The 16266-nt window shown below is 43.0% G+C and overlaps 2 protein-coding genes across 4 annotated transcripts in view; one reads left to right on the forward strand and one right to left on the reverse strand.

Annotated features, from left to right (window-relative positions):
• The window catches only part of WASF3 (WASP family member 3), a 76792-nt gene extending 67486 nt beyond the window's left edge, over positions 1-9306 (reverse strand). For all 3 annotated transcript variants that reach the window (XM_030042925.2, XM_030042923.2, XM_030042924.2), the window contains exon 1: positions 9196-9306. The gene's annotated coding sequence lies outside the window, so the exon portion shown is untranslated. The remainder of the gene's footprint in view (positions 1-9195) is intronic.
• A 74-nt stretch (positions 9307-9380) lies between these two features.
• LOC115353611 lies at positions 9381-15771 on the forward strand. The gene is made up of 4 exons (XM_030043264.1): positions 9381-9487; positions 9853-10207; positions 12113-12156; positions 14356-15771. The coding sequence occupies exons 1-4, from the start codon at positions 9381-9383 to the stop codon at positions 14495-14497; spliced, it is 648 nt and encodes a 215-aa protein (XP_029899124.1). The 3' UTR covers positions 14498-15771.
• Positions 15772-16266: the final 495 nt, after the last annotated feature.

Below are 16266 nucleotides of genomic sequence, written 5' to 3' on the forward strand. Positions count from 1 at the left end.
AGACACTCCTCTTGAAGGCATTTGTACCTCATCACTTCAACATTCAGGTATTTCATGCTTGCCATGCACAAGCTCTACAACTCTTTACTTGCTGTAAAGTCATTCCTACATTGAAGATGTACAAGACCTGTGGGATTTGAAGAATGGAGAGCTTCAAGAGAAGCAAGCTGACTGAGCTGAAAGAGACAGGCTCCCCTCCATCTAGTAAAATGAAGCTGCTGAAATGCTAGTTCCTGGTTCTTTCTGCAAAAAGGGTGGATAGAAAGCATATGGCTTGCACATCTGCTTGTCAAGCAGAGCCTGACAGATACCCTTTCCCCAATACACAGATAACCTGAAAGTGTAACAAAACCACTTGTATAACTGTACCAAGACATCCTCTTTAAATATGACCGTTAACTGCAGCCCCACTCAAGCTCCTGAGTTGGCATGCAGAGGTCAGAAGGAACTTCAATATTCAAACTGTGTGCAAAAAACAGTAATACGTGTATGAGTGTCTTCAAATTCAGCATAAAATCAAATGCAGGTTTCATCTGAAGTAATGTGTTATCTCCTCCACATTTGCAACTGTTTAAGCATTCAAAGCAGCAGCCAAGCTTTAAAAAGAAAAAACAGTACTTTCCCAGGAAATAACTCTACAATAAACCTGTGCTGATACGAGTTCCAGAGAATTTCAACATTATATATAAAACTCAGCAGCAAGCTCTAACCGCTGTAGAACTGAAAAGCCACATATTCACTAAAGCCTCCCTTGTAATTCAGAAGTTCAAACTTCATTTCTTCATGTAATGAGGCAGAAGAACTTCTCAAAGAGGTGTTTCCAAAGGCTGTTTGAAGTTTCAAACTAAAACAAGTTTCCCAGGCCTTGTCTTGTAGCACACTAGTCCCCACAGCTGCCTGTTGCACTGTTAGGACAAAACCAAGTCCACAGCAGATGAATGGTTTTCCTCAGCATCATGGAATACTGACCTTTTCCACTGTGGGATTTCAAAACAAACATCAAGAAATCAATTCCAACATTTGCTGGATACTGTTAACATGTTTTGATATATTATGCCTGTCACCCACTATGTAAAAAGTAATAGTTGGAGAGCTTACAAGCAAAGTGGTTGCCACTATGAAGATGCACAAGAAACCTGGGATCCATCAGCTGAAGAACTAAGGTCTCTGGCTATGAGGAAAGCATGTGTCCTAATGCCATTTCATTTTCCAAGTCACAGGAGTGCAGAAGAGAATCTGTTTACACCTTTTTTATGAAGCAAGTTATGGATCTAACTGTTATATACCGCTCGCTTGCTCTAACCGGCCTCTCCACTCAGGTACACAACAGTGACCCAAACACCACTGTCCTTATCTTACAGGACATCAGAAACACAAAACACAAGAGACAAGTTAGCCCTTCCTAACCTTCAAAGGCAGGCATTGCAACAAGAAAAGCAGTGCTAGGCCACAAGAAAAAGCTACTGGAAAGGGAGGAGAGGGCGACAGCTGCATATATCAGCTATGACTACAAACATTAACTATAAACCTTCAAATAAAGGAATACTCAAACTCAGCTGGCCATTACAGTCATCAGAACTGGAACAAATTTCACACCCAGATTAAATTTGAACCCCAGCCCCTACTAACAGCTGTCAATGGTATCTTGCTCTGCAGCAAGTGAAAAGCAGATAACTGATTAACCAGTCCATGGCAGAAAGTCCTGATGGTCACATTTTATGAAACATTCTCCACCTATAAATATGGCAGAGCTCCAGTAATTCCCAACTTATACTAACTGTCCTTTAGACACAGCCTTAACATTATATTCTCTTTGCCCTGGCAACCAGACTCGAATAAAACATTTTTATGAGATTATACATGCTTTTCAGTCTTCACTGATGAAGTGCTTTGTTCACTTTTGGTTTCTATGAATATATCAACAATAAAAGGAAATGTTTTTCCACACGCTATCTTCTAAACAGCCGGTGAAACTCAAGTCCCCTAAGGCCTCTAAAATACTATTACATTATACCTTCCATACTCTCATAGAATCATAGATTATCCTGAGCTGGAAGGGACCCATCAGGATCATCAAGTCCAACTCCTGACTCCACACAGGGCAACCTAAAAGTTAAACCAGATACCCAAGAGCATTGTCCAAACGCTTCTTGAACCCCAACCAGCTTGGGGTCACAACCACTTCCCCGCAGAGATTGTTCCAGCGCTTGACCACCCTCTCAGTGAAGAGCTGTTTCCTAATACCCAATCTGAACTTCCCCTGATGCAGCTTTAAGTCACTCCCTTGTGTCCCGTCACTGGACACCAGAGAGACAACATCAGCACCTCCCTTTCCGCTCCCCCTCATGAGGAAGTTGTAGACAGCGATGAGGTCACCCCTCGGTACCCTCTTCTCCAAGCTGAACAAACCTAGTATTTTCAGCTGCCCCTCGTAAGTCATGCCCTTTAGTCCTTTCACCATCCTTGTTGTGCTCCATTGGACACATTCTAGTTTGTATCCTTATATTGAGGCGCCCAAAACTGTTGGTATATTTTATTCCATCAAGGACCTCTGCCTTCATAATCTACCAATACATTAAAAACACTAAACAGGCTTTGTAAATCATGAAGAAAGCACACCAATTTAATCCAGAATATTACTGTATGCCACAATCCAACTAGTTACCTAGTAACCTAGAAGACAAGACAATAAAGAAGAACATAGACAAATACGAGCAGAAGTAGCAAATAACAGCATTCCAAGAAAAATATAATATCATCTCAATTCCTAACAAGGAGATACAAGTGTTTCCTGAATGAGGAATCTCTAACATATTACTGGTAAAACAGTAAGTGTTCAGTATTAAGAGACATGCCCCTAAAAATATTAGGGCTTCCACTCAGGTAACCCAACAGGAAAATACAGGCAGCAGCCGTTGCGCATGGCCATCCAAATAGAGCACTTCAACTCAACAAGATGCAGTAGCCTCTACACCTTACTAGCACAGCCCCAGCCCAAACAACACCCCATTTTAGCATTTAACTGTTCAGCAAACAGCTTAAATATACATGAAATAGTTATAGGTGCTCATAGACAAGCCAGGCACCTGAATACACAACAACATTACCTTAGAAAGACTGAAGGAGCCAATTTCAAGAACATCTCAACAGAAAAAGTTAGAAAAGGCTGAATGACAGCAAGGTATTTCAGCATTCTTTACCTAATGAAAAAGTATCAAGTAACAAGCTTATGTAAAATTTCAAATGTCTGAAAAATTGTAATTGCTAGCAGCACTTTAATATTTTATCAAGTTAATTTAGATCATGCATTAAACAGCATTTTCACTATTTATGATTTAAACTTTCCTTCCCAGTTTTAAAGTTCTATCAGCAAACAAAAGGCTGACAGAGGACTTGAGAATCACCATAATACATACAGAACTCTAAAGCAAATGCATATTCAGGTACCAAAACACATTAATGAATAGTTATAAGAGCCAAACAAACCTTAACTATGCTTTTACACCAGCATAGGAAGAAACATAACCATTCCATAAGCCTCCAAAAAGTCTGTCTCATTCAAAATTAATAATGATAAATATTTTTCATCAATGTGAATTTATCTGTGCATATTGCTGTGTAAATGAGCAATGCTTGATAGAGTTTTACCATAAGAAATTATTCTATAGTTTCTGTGTTGGGCAGATTTCAACAACAGGGATGTGCAATAAAAGCTCATGCCAAAGAAACAGTGAAATAGAGTTTTGATTTATGGAACTGGAGAAAACATGCCAGGCTGTAATACTGTGCACAACATTTGAAAACCTCATTTTTTCTTGTCCTGGAGAAAAACACATTTAAGTCAATCAAAAATTCTGGTTTTGACAGATTAATGGAAGTTACAACTGCCTTAGCATAGACTACTTCTATTTATATCAATTATGATGACTGTAAAATATGAGTTCTGAACAGATTCAAATTACCACTGATATCTATACATACTTTACCCATGTCACTTACCAGCATTTTAAAGGTTGCATCATATTCTGAATACTATTATAAAACCAAAGCATCTACAGAATGCAAGATTAATTCAAAAACTAAAGCAAAAATATCTGCCTGCCAGCCATGTCCAAGACACTTATTTCAGTTACGTTATTATGCTCACTAATGCTTAGCCAATTCTCTTAACTCAGCACTCAGTCTGCATCAGTTCTTTCCAGTACTTCTTACCAAAACGCTCTTGCAAGGAAGTCTGCAGTTACAAATGTTTAGAAGAAAACCTACACATTAAGTATAATCTGTTTGATAGTATACAAGTGATGGGGAAATATTTTGCTCTATTGTTTTTGTTATAGACTGATGTCTGTTCAAAACAGACACAGACATCAGTCAAGTTCAACCTGAATAACTCAATTTTTCTGCTTCTAAAATATATATTTTAAAATACAAAAGATTATTAACTCAGTGTTGAAACATGCCTTTGAGTAGCACAAGTATAACGAATATTCAAAAATAAAATATTAAATAAATTTGGCATAAAGATGTTCTATGCTTAATAGAAACACACATTGTCCCCTATAACCATATTTGGCTACTAAATCTCTATAGGAATAAGGAGATTGTATTTGTAACCAAAAGGCAGGAAGGAGCTCCAAGAATCTTGAAAAAGAGAGTAACTAAAATTTTGCTAAATGGAGAGTTCCACCAAAAAAAAAAAAATCCCAAACACACACAGCAATCAATTCTGGACCCAGCAAACACCATTACTTTAATGGCAGATTACTTCAGTATGCAGAAGGAAAAACTAATTAGCAATGTGTTGAAATTCAGAACACCTATAAATCCCTAACACAAATAAGTCTGGATTCGTTTTTTTAAAAAACCAAAGAAGCAAATCCAACAAATGCTTACTATAGTAACAAGCCTTCAACAAAAATTCTCTAGCTATCTCACTTGCCAAAAATAAAGAAATTAAACCAGATAAGCTCCTAGTTTTACAGCCTAAATGAGCACTAAGACTTCCATTTTGATCTCCAGCTGTTTCTACACACAAATTTCTTAACTTCTTCCCAAATGTTTTGTTTCCCCTTTTGGCAGAGGAAAAAGAAACGACATCTATTAGCAGCTAAAAATATTTCAGTTATCGGAGTTTTCAGAGAGGGGTGGAAAACAACAGTGCTTTTCCAGTTAAAAAACACCCCCGTGCAACATTTCAACAGCTTTTACAAAAGGCTGACTTCTGTACAGTTAGATCGAAATAACAGTAAGTGTGAAGGAAAGCACTTACAGGTTAAAGTTGAACAAATAAATCTGGTGTAACTTCAGGTTATTTTCATTATTACCTCTAAAGGCAGACTGAGTTCTCAGGAGATAATCTGTTATAGCAGTTCTGCTACAGAGCTAAGGCTCAAGATGCCTCAATTTAATACTTAGTCAAGCAACTGATTTTCTTACATCACAGGTATTCTGCAAGTCTTCCATATGGAGAAGTTAATACTCACCCTCTACCTCTTTCTCTATCTGTTCTTTTAAGGGAATAAGCAGTTACAATCTGTGACCTGTAGTGCTCCTTGTACAAGGAAGCTTCTGAAGGCAATGTGCAGTTATACGTAACGCAAAGACATTTATTTGTCATCTGATCCTATTAATGATCTTCATATACTGAATGACTTTAAGATTAGAGAACTAAGAAATGAGTCTGATAAGAGCAACTTCTCCCCATCAGTACTGTAAATTAGTATCTTTCCGATGTTGAGGTAATTCACAACACTTAGTGTCATAGCCCACTGGACACGCATAGCCTGGCTAGTAACTTAGGCTAGTAGTACAATTCACCTGATACGCAGCCTGTAGCTCAATATCCTATGCAAGCAAAAATAAAATAAAAAGGAGTCACAATAACAACCACAAGAAGCCCAAAGAATTTTAACTGGAGCCACACATGAAACAGGAAGAAACCCATACATCACCATTGAATTAAAAAGGCCAAAAAATGCTGTATTATACAACCTGTATCAGATTCAAGCTCAGTTACAAAACCATATCAAGTACACACCAACTAAAGACAAGCTTGCAAGAGCAGACTACAACTAACTGCAACAACATTTCTTGCTCATTCCTCACTAAAAACAGTCAAGGGAGCTCTGGAAGATGATGCTATGGGAGGGCTCAAAATAACAAAGATTTAACTGCATATATTTATCTTTTTACACCATGATTCCTCCATGCAGTTCTCTCAAGGCTTTTTCCCACTCCAATTACTACAAATTACACCAAGATGTAACTGTCCATGCAGAAAGTTTAATCAAAAAGAGAAGACTTGCAAAGGCATGAAAGCTAATTCACTGTACAGGTGACACTGATATAGTGACTTAAACACTCAGCTACCATCAGCTCTTCTGGAATTCTTCACCAAAGTATCTGCTCTAGTTTGGTCTGGTTTTCAGAAGTCCCGTCCTGCTAATCACCATATATAAGAAACTTCAAAATAATATTCCTATCATCTGTCACACGATGGCTTTTCTTCCTCTTTCCTCCATACAGGAGCATTGCCTACAGACACTGTTATTCTTGTTTCAGAGAAATATATGGCACATACCTTCTCACTGAAGAATAAAGTAAATAAACCTGAGCTAAAGTAGTCACACCAAAGAGCACCTGGTCTGTAAGAAGTTTATATTACTACTCCTAAAATCATAATCCTGAGGTATGTTGTACAGACAATATATATAGTGAAAAACAAAGCAGGTTTATGCTGCTATTAACTATGAAATGTCATATGTGTTGTACCATATAAATCAAACATGAAGCCTCAATAACTTATTCCTGCTATGAATGCCCCCTTTTAAAGCACAAGCAATTCTATTTCTGACATATAAAGTCATCTTTTATTACTTCCATAGACAAATAGGAAGATCAGCAAAGACCAAACAATTTCAGTAACTATTCTGCATAATCAAGGCTATTGTTTCAGTATCTATCTGATTAAAAAATGTTCTCTATTTTTCTTTATTTGAAGAAAATAGCCATGGAAAAAAGGAGAAGAAAGGACTGGTTCAATTACATATTATTTCATGTACAACAAAACCTCTGTGTTCACCACCTAACAACTACATTCACACTGCTGCTAGCAATACAAACACAAAACTAATCCTCCAGGAAGCAGTAAGAGAAGTTTGCCTTGCACAACTCATCCCCAAAATTCACCTGGAAATAAACAGAGCTTTCACATTGCTCAAGGGGAGCATGGTCTGGTGCTGGTCTCAACTGAAGAGCTGCAGATAAAACATCCTTCTTACATGACTTACTGAAAGCCACATTCTTACTGGGCAAGAATGACTTAGGGCCTTTATTTTAGAGTAGGCAGATAACTGTCCTTCCATCTTAATGTATTTTTTTCTGATGAGAACTTAAAGGCAAAAGTAAGCTGTAACTGAACATAACACCTAACAAAGCTCAGTTCCACAGTTCAAATAGAGGGTTTAAACTTGAATCTTTAATTTGCAAGCATTGTAACTTGTAACTTTAATCTAACAGGTTTCCAACTTGGGTATTAGTCTACATAATTATTCCGTATCATGTCAACCCCCGTATATTAGAGGCCACACAACTCAGCATCTAAGCAACAGATCGCTGTAGCATGGGAGAGCATGCTGGAGAATAAGGATTGCAACCTTATTCCATTACTTCATTCCCCTCTTCAAGCACACACACTATTAGCTACCATGGAAAATATTGTATCAGGCAAAGTCAAAACAACAGTTTGTCTCCTATAAACTTAATACTTTGATTCCGTAAGTAAAGTTTAAAAAGAAAAAAAAAAAAACCAACACAACAGTCTTACATGATATGCAAAGCAAAAAGACCTCCTCCTTCTCACCCTCAGATTTCAAGTCTCTTGAAGTTCCTGGCTGCTTTCATAATCTGCCCCCATCTTTTTCTAATAGGAATACTTTCCCCTCATTCCCTGTAGTTTACAACAGAGGCACAAAGAACCACAGCTAGACAGCTTTTTCCCATTCCTGCACAAACAGCGCACAAACTAAACCATTTGTGCTTTGAAGTATTTTCTATCAAGGAATCTCACAACTGCATCCAATAACCCGTCACTCAAGTACTGGCCCCACTTCACAGATTGTTGCTCACCCTTAAAACTACCAGCCCTTCTCCCGTTAGTTATCTGCAGTGATTACTGAACTGTATCAGAAACAAGAAGAAAGAAAATAGATAAAGCATTTCTTAACCACTTTTCAGCTAGCGTTAGACATTCAGCAGTTGCAGTAAACCCCTGTCTTCACACGCCTGCGCTCACTCAGACTCCCAGCTTCTTCTCAGCGTCACGCTCACTTAAATAAGTGGGGAAAAAACAATTAATCTGCAAAAAACACGAGTAGGAAAAAAAAAAAGGGGGGGGGGGGGGGGTTAAAAGTTCCCGAGCTGTCAAGGACTCCCAGCGCCCTTCAAAGCCAAAGACGATTATTTTTAAGTACTTCAAGACCGCCAGACATCAGAAGAGACTTGCCGGTGTTACGCCGCGGTGCCGGGGCCACTCGCGGGGGAAACGCGAGTGGGGATGAGGCCCCCCCCCCCCCCCCCCCGGATTTGCGGTGCTCGGGGCTGGGCGCCGCGTTCCCCGCAGCCCGGTCGGAGCGGTCGCTCCGACCGGGCTGCGGGGAACGCGGCGCCCAGCCCCGAGCACCCCACGTCCGGGGGGGGGGGGGGGGGGCCTCATCCCCGACCCCCCACGCGGGAGTGGGGCGGGGAGGGGGCTCCACAACCCCCACCCGAGACCGAAAGGGGGAAAGGGAACGCGCCCCGCGGCTCTGGGGTCTGGCGAGGGGCCGAGTCCGGCGGGAGGGCTAGAAACAAAAGCTTCCCTCCTCCCCCCGCCGGGCTGAGGCGAAAGGGCCCCAGGACGGGCAGCTCAGCCCGGGCCGGAGGAAGAGGAGAAGCCCCGGAGCGACCCGTCGCTGCCCTCCCCGCGGCTGTGAGGAAACGGGCGCCGCCGCGCTGAGGGGGCTCCCACAGGGTCAACGGCGGGATTATCCCCGCGGGCGGCGAGAGACCGTTAAAAAGCGGCTGCTCCCCCTCAGCGCCCCTCCCGGCGGCCGCCGGGCTCCCGGGGAAGGGGGGGTGGGGGGGGGGGAACGGACCCCCCCTGAGAGCTGCCTCCGCCGCGGCTGAGGGCAGGCGGCAGCACGGCCCCGCACCCACCTGGCGCCGCGCTCCGTCCCATCCCGCGCCGCCGCCGCCGCTCGACCGCTCCAGCCGCCGCTCGACCGCCTTCGCGGGCTAAGCCTCCGCGCCCCCCACCGCCGCCCCGCCTCTTCAGCCTCAAGCCCCGCCCCCTCGCCTCCCTTTTGACCCGTGCCCAGAGGGGGGCGGGGCGGAGCCCGCCAATGGCCGGTCAGGGCTTCGCCGCGCGCATCGCTGATCGGCGTGCGGAGCGTCCCATGAAAACGCCGGGAGGGCGGGGGGAGCTGTCACTCAGCCGGCCCTACCTGGCGTTCGCAAGAGGCCGCCCGCGGGGGAGGGGAGCTTTCCTCCCGCTGACCGGCTCGCCCGGCCCCTCGTCTCCCTCCCCCGCCAACCCAGGCCTCGCTCCCGCCTCTCGGCTCGGCCGCCGGAGTCCCCGGGCCGTGTGGAGGCTGCCCCGCGCCTCCGGCCGCCGCGGGGCTGTCTCCCCGCCGAGATCTCCGTGCCCCTCAGGAGCGGCCGCCTTTTCCCCCGGCGCCACACCGGCCCCGGGGGGCCGGCCTCACACACACACACACCCCCCCCCCCCCCCGGCTCCCCAACCGGCCTGACCCCGCCGCCGGCTGCCGGGCGGGGATCCCCGTTCCCCCCCGGGGCTGCGCTGTGCCCCCTCAGACGCGGAGGGCGAAGCGCGGGCCGCCGCGGCCCCGTCACGCCTCTCCAGCACCCGGGCTGCGGGACACGCGTGCCGGTTCCCTCACAGCAGCGAGGGCCGTCTCGCCTCTCGCCCACGTCGCTCGCGGGGCCTGCGCTCTCGCCCACCCACGTCCGCGGCGGCCCCTTTTCTGCCTTCCAGAGGCCTCCGCCGCGCCTCCGCCCTCGTTCCTCTGGGCCGCAGGCATCCACCGCCAGCCGGCCTGCCCTTCGCTTGCCCTTCCGACCCAATTCCTACCGAATCCCGCTTCCCACCGTCGGGGCCTCGAGGAGACCGATGTTTTTACAGACGCGCACCCCAACGCTGGCGGGGTCGGTAAGGGCTTGCTGCTGGGACGGCGGCGGGGGCCTTTGCCCCGCTGGGCAGGGTGCATTGTGAGGGCTGCAGCTGCTGACCCAGCCCGAACAATGTGCCCTTTCCCGCTTTGCTTGAGATTTCGTCCTTTGTGGTTTATCCCTATAACGGGGGCTTTTGTTGCTCGCTGCAAAGCCTTTAGAAAAAATAAGTCGGACTTTATCATGTGAATGAGATTCTGGGGGGGGGGGGGGGGGGGGGGCACGGGGGGGTAGAACAATCGCCAGATGAACTTCAGTGGCCCAGGGCACTTCAATAAATAATCACAGCTGAAAGTAGAGGTTATTGAACGCCATCTCGGGTCAATCTTCTTTGGCAACTGAAAGTTTGCTGAACTCAAACCCAGTTGTACCACTGGCTTCACTTATCCACACTTTGCCTTACAGCAAAGGCGCGGGCTCACGCGCACCTCCTTTTCTCAAAAAATAATACGCGGTGTTGCTATTAATTTGAGAAAAATTATTTGTATTTAAGATCCCGATATCGGTCGTGGTAAGAAGCAGCAGCTGAGAACCACTGCTGTAATCACTCAAGGTTACGTGGCAAAAAGCAGCAAGCCGGCTTTGAAGTACAGATGGTGACAGTTTTATAATCGCTAGCAAAGCAAACAGAAAAGAAGTCATTAAGTAACATAACCCTAAAAGAAGGAAGCAGCAGTCTTTTTACTCAGCATAAGGGCTCACTAAGACGAAAATGGTAAGAGGAAAATAGTCGCTAGGTTTTGCGAAAAAGTCATTCTCTATTCAAGAGTATTTTGCCTAAAACACATATGCAGCAAGAAAGAGGAAACTCTTCAGAGACTGTAAAATAAAACGGAGGGAAAATGACCTGGCATTATTAAAACACAGCTGCATTCATGCTCATTCAGTAATGCTTTTTTCATGCTGAAAATGGGATCTTGAAGTTTGAAAAATATTAATTTCAAACAGAGCTATTACTACCAGTAATTTTTTTCTGCTCCATCGATACAAGTAGCCTGTGTGATGCAAGGCACTAACGAACATTTATTTCGTTCCAGCTGCTTTCCAGGCTCTTGGATTCCTTCTCAGCTTTCATTTTTCTCCTCTGTATTCATGACATTTTTAATGCTATTTTTAATAATATCCACACCTCGTAAAAAAGGAACTCAGGCAGAGCTTTATTACTGCTGTTTTGACCTTGCCTTAGAATTTGCAAATAAGGCAAATCTGCCAAACAATTTGCATATAATCCGTACTGAGTTTTCATTAAGTGGCAACAACAACAAAAAAAAAAGGTGCTTAAATTATCTGCAATAAATAATTGAATCAGCTTTTGTCCGAACCATTATTATTTTTAAGTGAAATTGGGCTTCAGAAAAGTCCTCTGAAGGCAGTAGATACAGGTTTGGACTGACACACTAAGAGATGTCCAGCATTGATCTTTCTCCTATTAATTTCACTTGAAGGCAGAATCAGGCTTCAGAGGGTAATGAAAAGGGAGCATTATTGGGGACTGAAGTCAAGATGAGTTAGCAGAAGTGAGCGTGACATTTTCTTAATATCTGCTTATAATATCACTGACTTAGATCCAATTTATAAGAACTTCCTTTTCTTGAATAGTTAATTTCACAAAAATAAGGTACAGCATAAGAAGAAACAATATTTTAAAAGTCTGTTATACTGCTTGTTGCTTCCTGCTGAAAAGCTTATTTCATGATACAGAAATCTTTTTGTCTTTCAGGAAACACAAAATTGCTGAATAATGTTAAAAAAAATAGTGTTACGCAAATGATTTACAGCGCCACTGATAATCATTACAGCATCTCTGATTATTAATGGGACATTGATAGGCCCCTGAAGAGTTTCTTGCTGAATCAGCTTTTGAAATAAATTGCTTTCCCTCCAGCCACAGCCACACCCCAGAGAAAGGGGAACCATGTCTCGACTGAGGTAATTGATTTAGGATAGATAGCGGATACCGGCAATGCGCAACATAAGATGCTTTATGAGTTACTACGTCTCAGTTAATGGAGTTTGTTTTCCATTAACGCAAAACTATTTAGCCTTAATAAGGCTGCGTACATATTTCTCATACTATTCATATTTTCAATGATATTTCCATATTATTCATGTTTTTCAGGAATATTTTCCTGGGACTCTTAACTATTTTGCTTTTTTTTGTTTGTTTTCCTTTTAATATCCCTGGATCGCTGGAATACTGAAAGACTAGCAATGTGTATGAAACCAAGATGCAGGTAGATCCTCAGAGGAAACATTCAATATAATTTCAAAGAGGCACTATGTAATCAATCTTGAGAAAAATTGCAGGGAAACAAGAACAAAAGGAAGCCTAATAACTTTTCAAGACAGCTACTTTCATCAACCAAACAAGAGTTGTAATTCTGCCAATTAATAGTAAGGTCCATTAACTGTAAGTCATAAAACCTATTTGCTATGCAAAGCACTCATTTTTCTTTGCTGGCTCTGATGCTTTGGTAGGGCAGCGTAGTAGGATATCCTATCGAGCAGGGACTGGTGATCTATAGCAGGAGTGGACATAGTCTCTTAATGGTTTTACAGCATTGTCAGTTGAACAAGCTCCCTTTATAAAAATAAACACATGAAAGATGCAATTCCAAGTTACTGGGGAGATTGAAATGTGATATACAGAAAGCTGTAGTTAGTAATAGACTGTTGACCTACCAGCTGTACGATGCAGGGCACAGCTCGGACTAATGGGATGAAGCTAGGAAACAAGAACCACAGGGTGAATATCTAGCCCAAAAGAAGAGAAGGTTAGCTCACAAGGATAGTTGGGTTTCTGCAAACAGGACTGTGTGAAGTGTTTCAAAGTGTGCTATACCAAACACTTTTTCATCAGCTAAATGATGAGCTAAATTTTATTTCTCCTGGCTGGATTCACTATAGCCGTATGCTTTTTACAGACCCAGCAGTCCTTTCCTAAACTTCTATGCCTTGTTGTATTATGACCACCAAGCATAATGGAGGTATAATGTCAAGGGGGGGGAAAGAAAATCTCTTACTAGGTAAAAATAGGCTCTCCTTGGTGTCATGGTTTAGCCCCAGCCAGCAACTAAGCACCACGCAGCCGCTCACTCACTTCCCCCCCACCCAGTGGGATAGGGGAGAGAATGGGGGAAAAAAGTAAAACTCATAGGCTGAGATAAGAACAGTTTAATAGAACAGAAAAAAAAGAAACTAATAATGATAATCATAACACTAATGAAATGGCAATAGTAATAATAAAAGGATTGGAATATACAAGTGATGCACAACGCAACTGCTCACCACCCGCTGATCAATGCCCAGTTAGTCCCTGAGTGGCAATCCCCCCACACCCACTCCCCCCAGCTTATATACTGGACATGACATCACATGGTATGGAATACCCCTTTGGCCAGTTCAGGTCGGCTGTCCTGGCTGTGTCCCCTCCAAACTCATTGTGCCCCTCCAGCCTTCCTGCTGGCTGGGCATGAGAAGCTGAACAATCCTTGACTTAGTATAAACACTTAATTAGCAACAATTGAAAACATCAGTGTGTTATCAACATTCTTCTCATACCAAACTTAAAAACATAGCACTATACCAGCTACTAGGAAGACAATTAACTCTATCCCAGCTGAAACCAGGACACCTGGATAAAAATAAAAGGGTAAGGAATAGCAACATGTTGCTCAGTGTCAGAGGATTTATGCAGCTGAGTTCTGGGGAGTCCCTAGCTGCTTTCTCACTCTACTGAGCCCATAAACAGACAAGAATATTGAAAGATTCACAATGACTATGTTTGATTGCTCCCAGTCCAGTAGTTATCTGTAGCCTTGCTCCATCTGATTTGTCTGTCTCTCTTGTAGCGTCGTGGGTAAAGTTTACCAACACGGACTACAATCATCCACTTTCCACTGACTTTCGGCAAGAGGTTATCATCTATCTCCCCTATGTACCTTTAGAAATCTTTCTTCTCGTCCATAGAAGCACACAAAAGAGTGAGTGTGTCAGTGTTGTACTCCACTAACGTCTTTGACTTTGGGAAAGTCAGGGGGACAGTTGGACACAACCAGAGCATGAAGATTAGCTATCTGACCATCATGTGGCTCTGGCTTATATTTAAACCTCTGTGATTTGCCTTAGGTATAAAGATACTCGGAATGACACATGGATGTGCAGAACTTCAGAGCCAAACCCAACCTTGTCCAAGATCTTGGAATGTCCCAGCAGCATCCCACCCCTTTGGATGGACATTAGCTGCAGTCTAGGGTGTAAGATAGGGTAAGGGAAGAATAATGAAGGAGGTAGCTGTGGTGATAGGGTTAGTTGCGTTAAATGATTTTCCTTTTTTTTTTTATTCAACTGTAAAAATCGTAGTGGGTGCCAATAAAAAATACGCTCCTGGAATTGTTAGGAGGCATATTACATAGCAAACAAACATGGGGAGTAGAGTCAGAAGTGAATAAAAATATAAAAAATATGAAAGCATCCCAGTCTTTCAACTATACAAGTGTGCATAACTCATCAGAATAAAACCATCATGGGAACATTTTAATTACTGCTGTCAGTGTCTGCCTCACAGGAATCAACTTCTCTATGTGCACAGCCATTTATGTGCCTGCTCTTAGAGTGCAGTTTTTTCATGGCAGGGACCAAATGTGTATAAAGTTTGCACAACAACAAGCACAAAATGCTTCTGAATCTCCCCTGACCCAATGTATGAGGCCTCCTTTTAGGAGCCCTATGGCAAGTGCACTGTTATATCCTGTTACATGGCAGGGGAGGGACACAAGGCCAGTGAGACCGTTTTCCTTCCTTCCAGCACCTTGCCAAGGAGCATATTTTCCAGTTGAGATGCCCCTCTCCGACTCCCTGACCCCAGCTGCTAGACACAGCTGGATCACAAGTTAGGCTTACCCAGTGGACTTGGCATCTGGTGTCCCAGAATGGAAGAAGCTGAGATGTAAATGACTGAGGTATGGAGGTAAAGGTAGGAGAGCACCAGAAGAAAATTAAATGCATGAATCTCATTTAGTTTGGATGAGGTGAGACAGATTTTTATTGAGACCACCTTTCAAAAATATATGTAAAATAACTGAAAATTGAAAAGTTCACACTAAAATTAAATAGGGAGAGTAGTGATAGAGACACAAAAAACGGGGCCAAAATGACATCAAGAGATCTCTTAATCCACCCTCCTGTGCCAAGGCTGGATAAATGAGAGAGATATGGTTATGGACTGATGTATGTTTGATTATTCTAAAGTATTTAATCTAAAGCAGAGAATTCCACAATTTTCTCCTACATTCTTGCCTAGCGTTTATTGTCAGAAAGTTTTTACTAATGTAACTCTTCCATGATGTAATTTTAGCACATTCTTTTCTCATGCTATCCACAATGGACGTGGAGAACAGATGACAATCTCTGATTATTTGAAAGCCTCTCACATCTCTCCAGTCATTCATTCAATAAATTAAACCCCTAGCTCTTTCATTCTTGCCTCACAGGACATGTTTTCTAATTCTCCAGTCATTTTCCTTTCTTTCCTTTGGATTGCCTCCACATTTGCTGAAGTTCACTGCACAGAACTAGACACGCAGCAGTCAATAGCAAAGCTGCATGTTTGCTTTTACTGTAATAGTATGACATTGTTGATACATATTCCACTTGTGAGTCACAGTAACCTCAACATCTTTTTCAGCAAAAACTTCTGCCTAGTCAGCTGTTTCCCATTCTGTGTTAATACACTTGATTTTTCCAGATTAAGTGCAGACCTTGCATTTTCCTTTTTGAAGTTCATCCTGTTTTTTTGGACCAGCTGTCCCATTTGTCAGGATCATTTTGATTGCTACTCCACCAGGTTTTGACATCTGCAAATGTGCTAAACATACTTTCTACTTCATCGTCCAGGTCACTGAAGTAAATACAAAACATTACCAAACTCAGGACACATCCCTGGAGACTCTCAGCCAAGGGTTTTCTGTTGTAACAGTGAACCCTTGATAACTATTCCCTGATTACTGCTTTCCAAACAATCTTTTCCAGCTTCTTAAA

The sequence above is a fragment of the Aquila chrysaetos genome, chromosome 19 (assembly GCF_900496995.4).
Source record: "Aquila chrysaetos chrysaetos chromosome 19, bAquChr1.4, whole genome shotgun sequence".
NCBI classification, from domain to species: domain Eukaryota; kingdom Metazoa; phylum Chordata; class Aves; order Accipitriformes; family Accipitridae; genus Aquila; species Aquila chrysaetos.

Excerpts from the sequence above, each read along its gene's own strand:
- LOC115353611 (XM_030043264.1), top strand. The coding sequence starts at position 9,381 with ATGGCCGGTCAGGGCTTCGCCGCGCGCATCGCTGATCGGCGTGCGGAG. Across the intron at positions 9,488-9,852 it reads CTCAGCCGGCCCTACCTGGC|ACGCGGAGGGCGAAGCGCGG; the intron begins GTTCGCAAGAGG and ends GTGCCCCCTCAG. Across the intron at positions 10,208-12,112 it reads CCCCAACGCTGGCGGGGTCG|CCACAGCCACACCCCAGAGA; the intron begins GTAAGGGCTTGC and ends CTTTCCCTCCAG.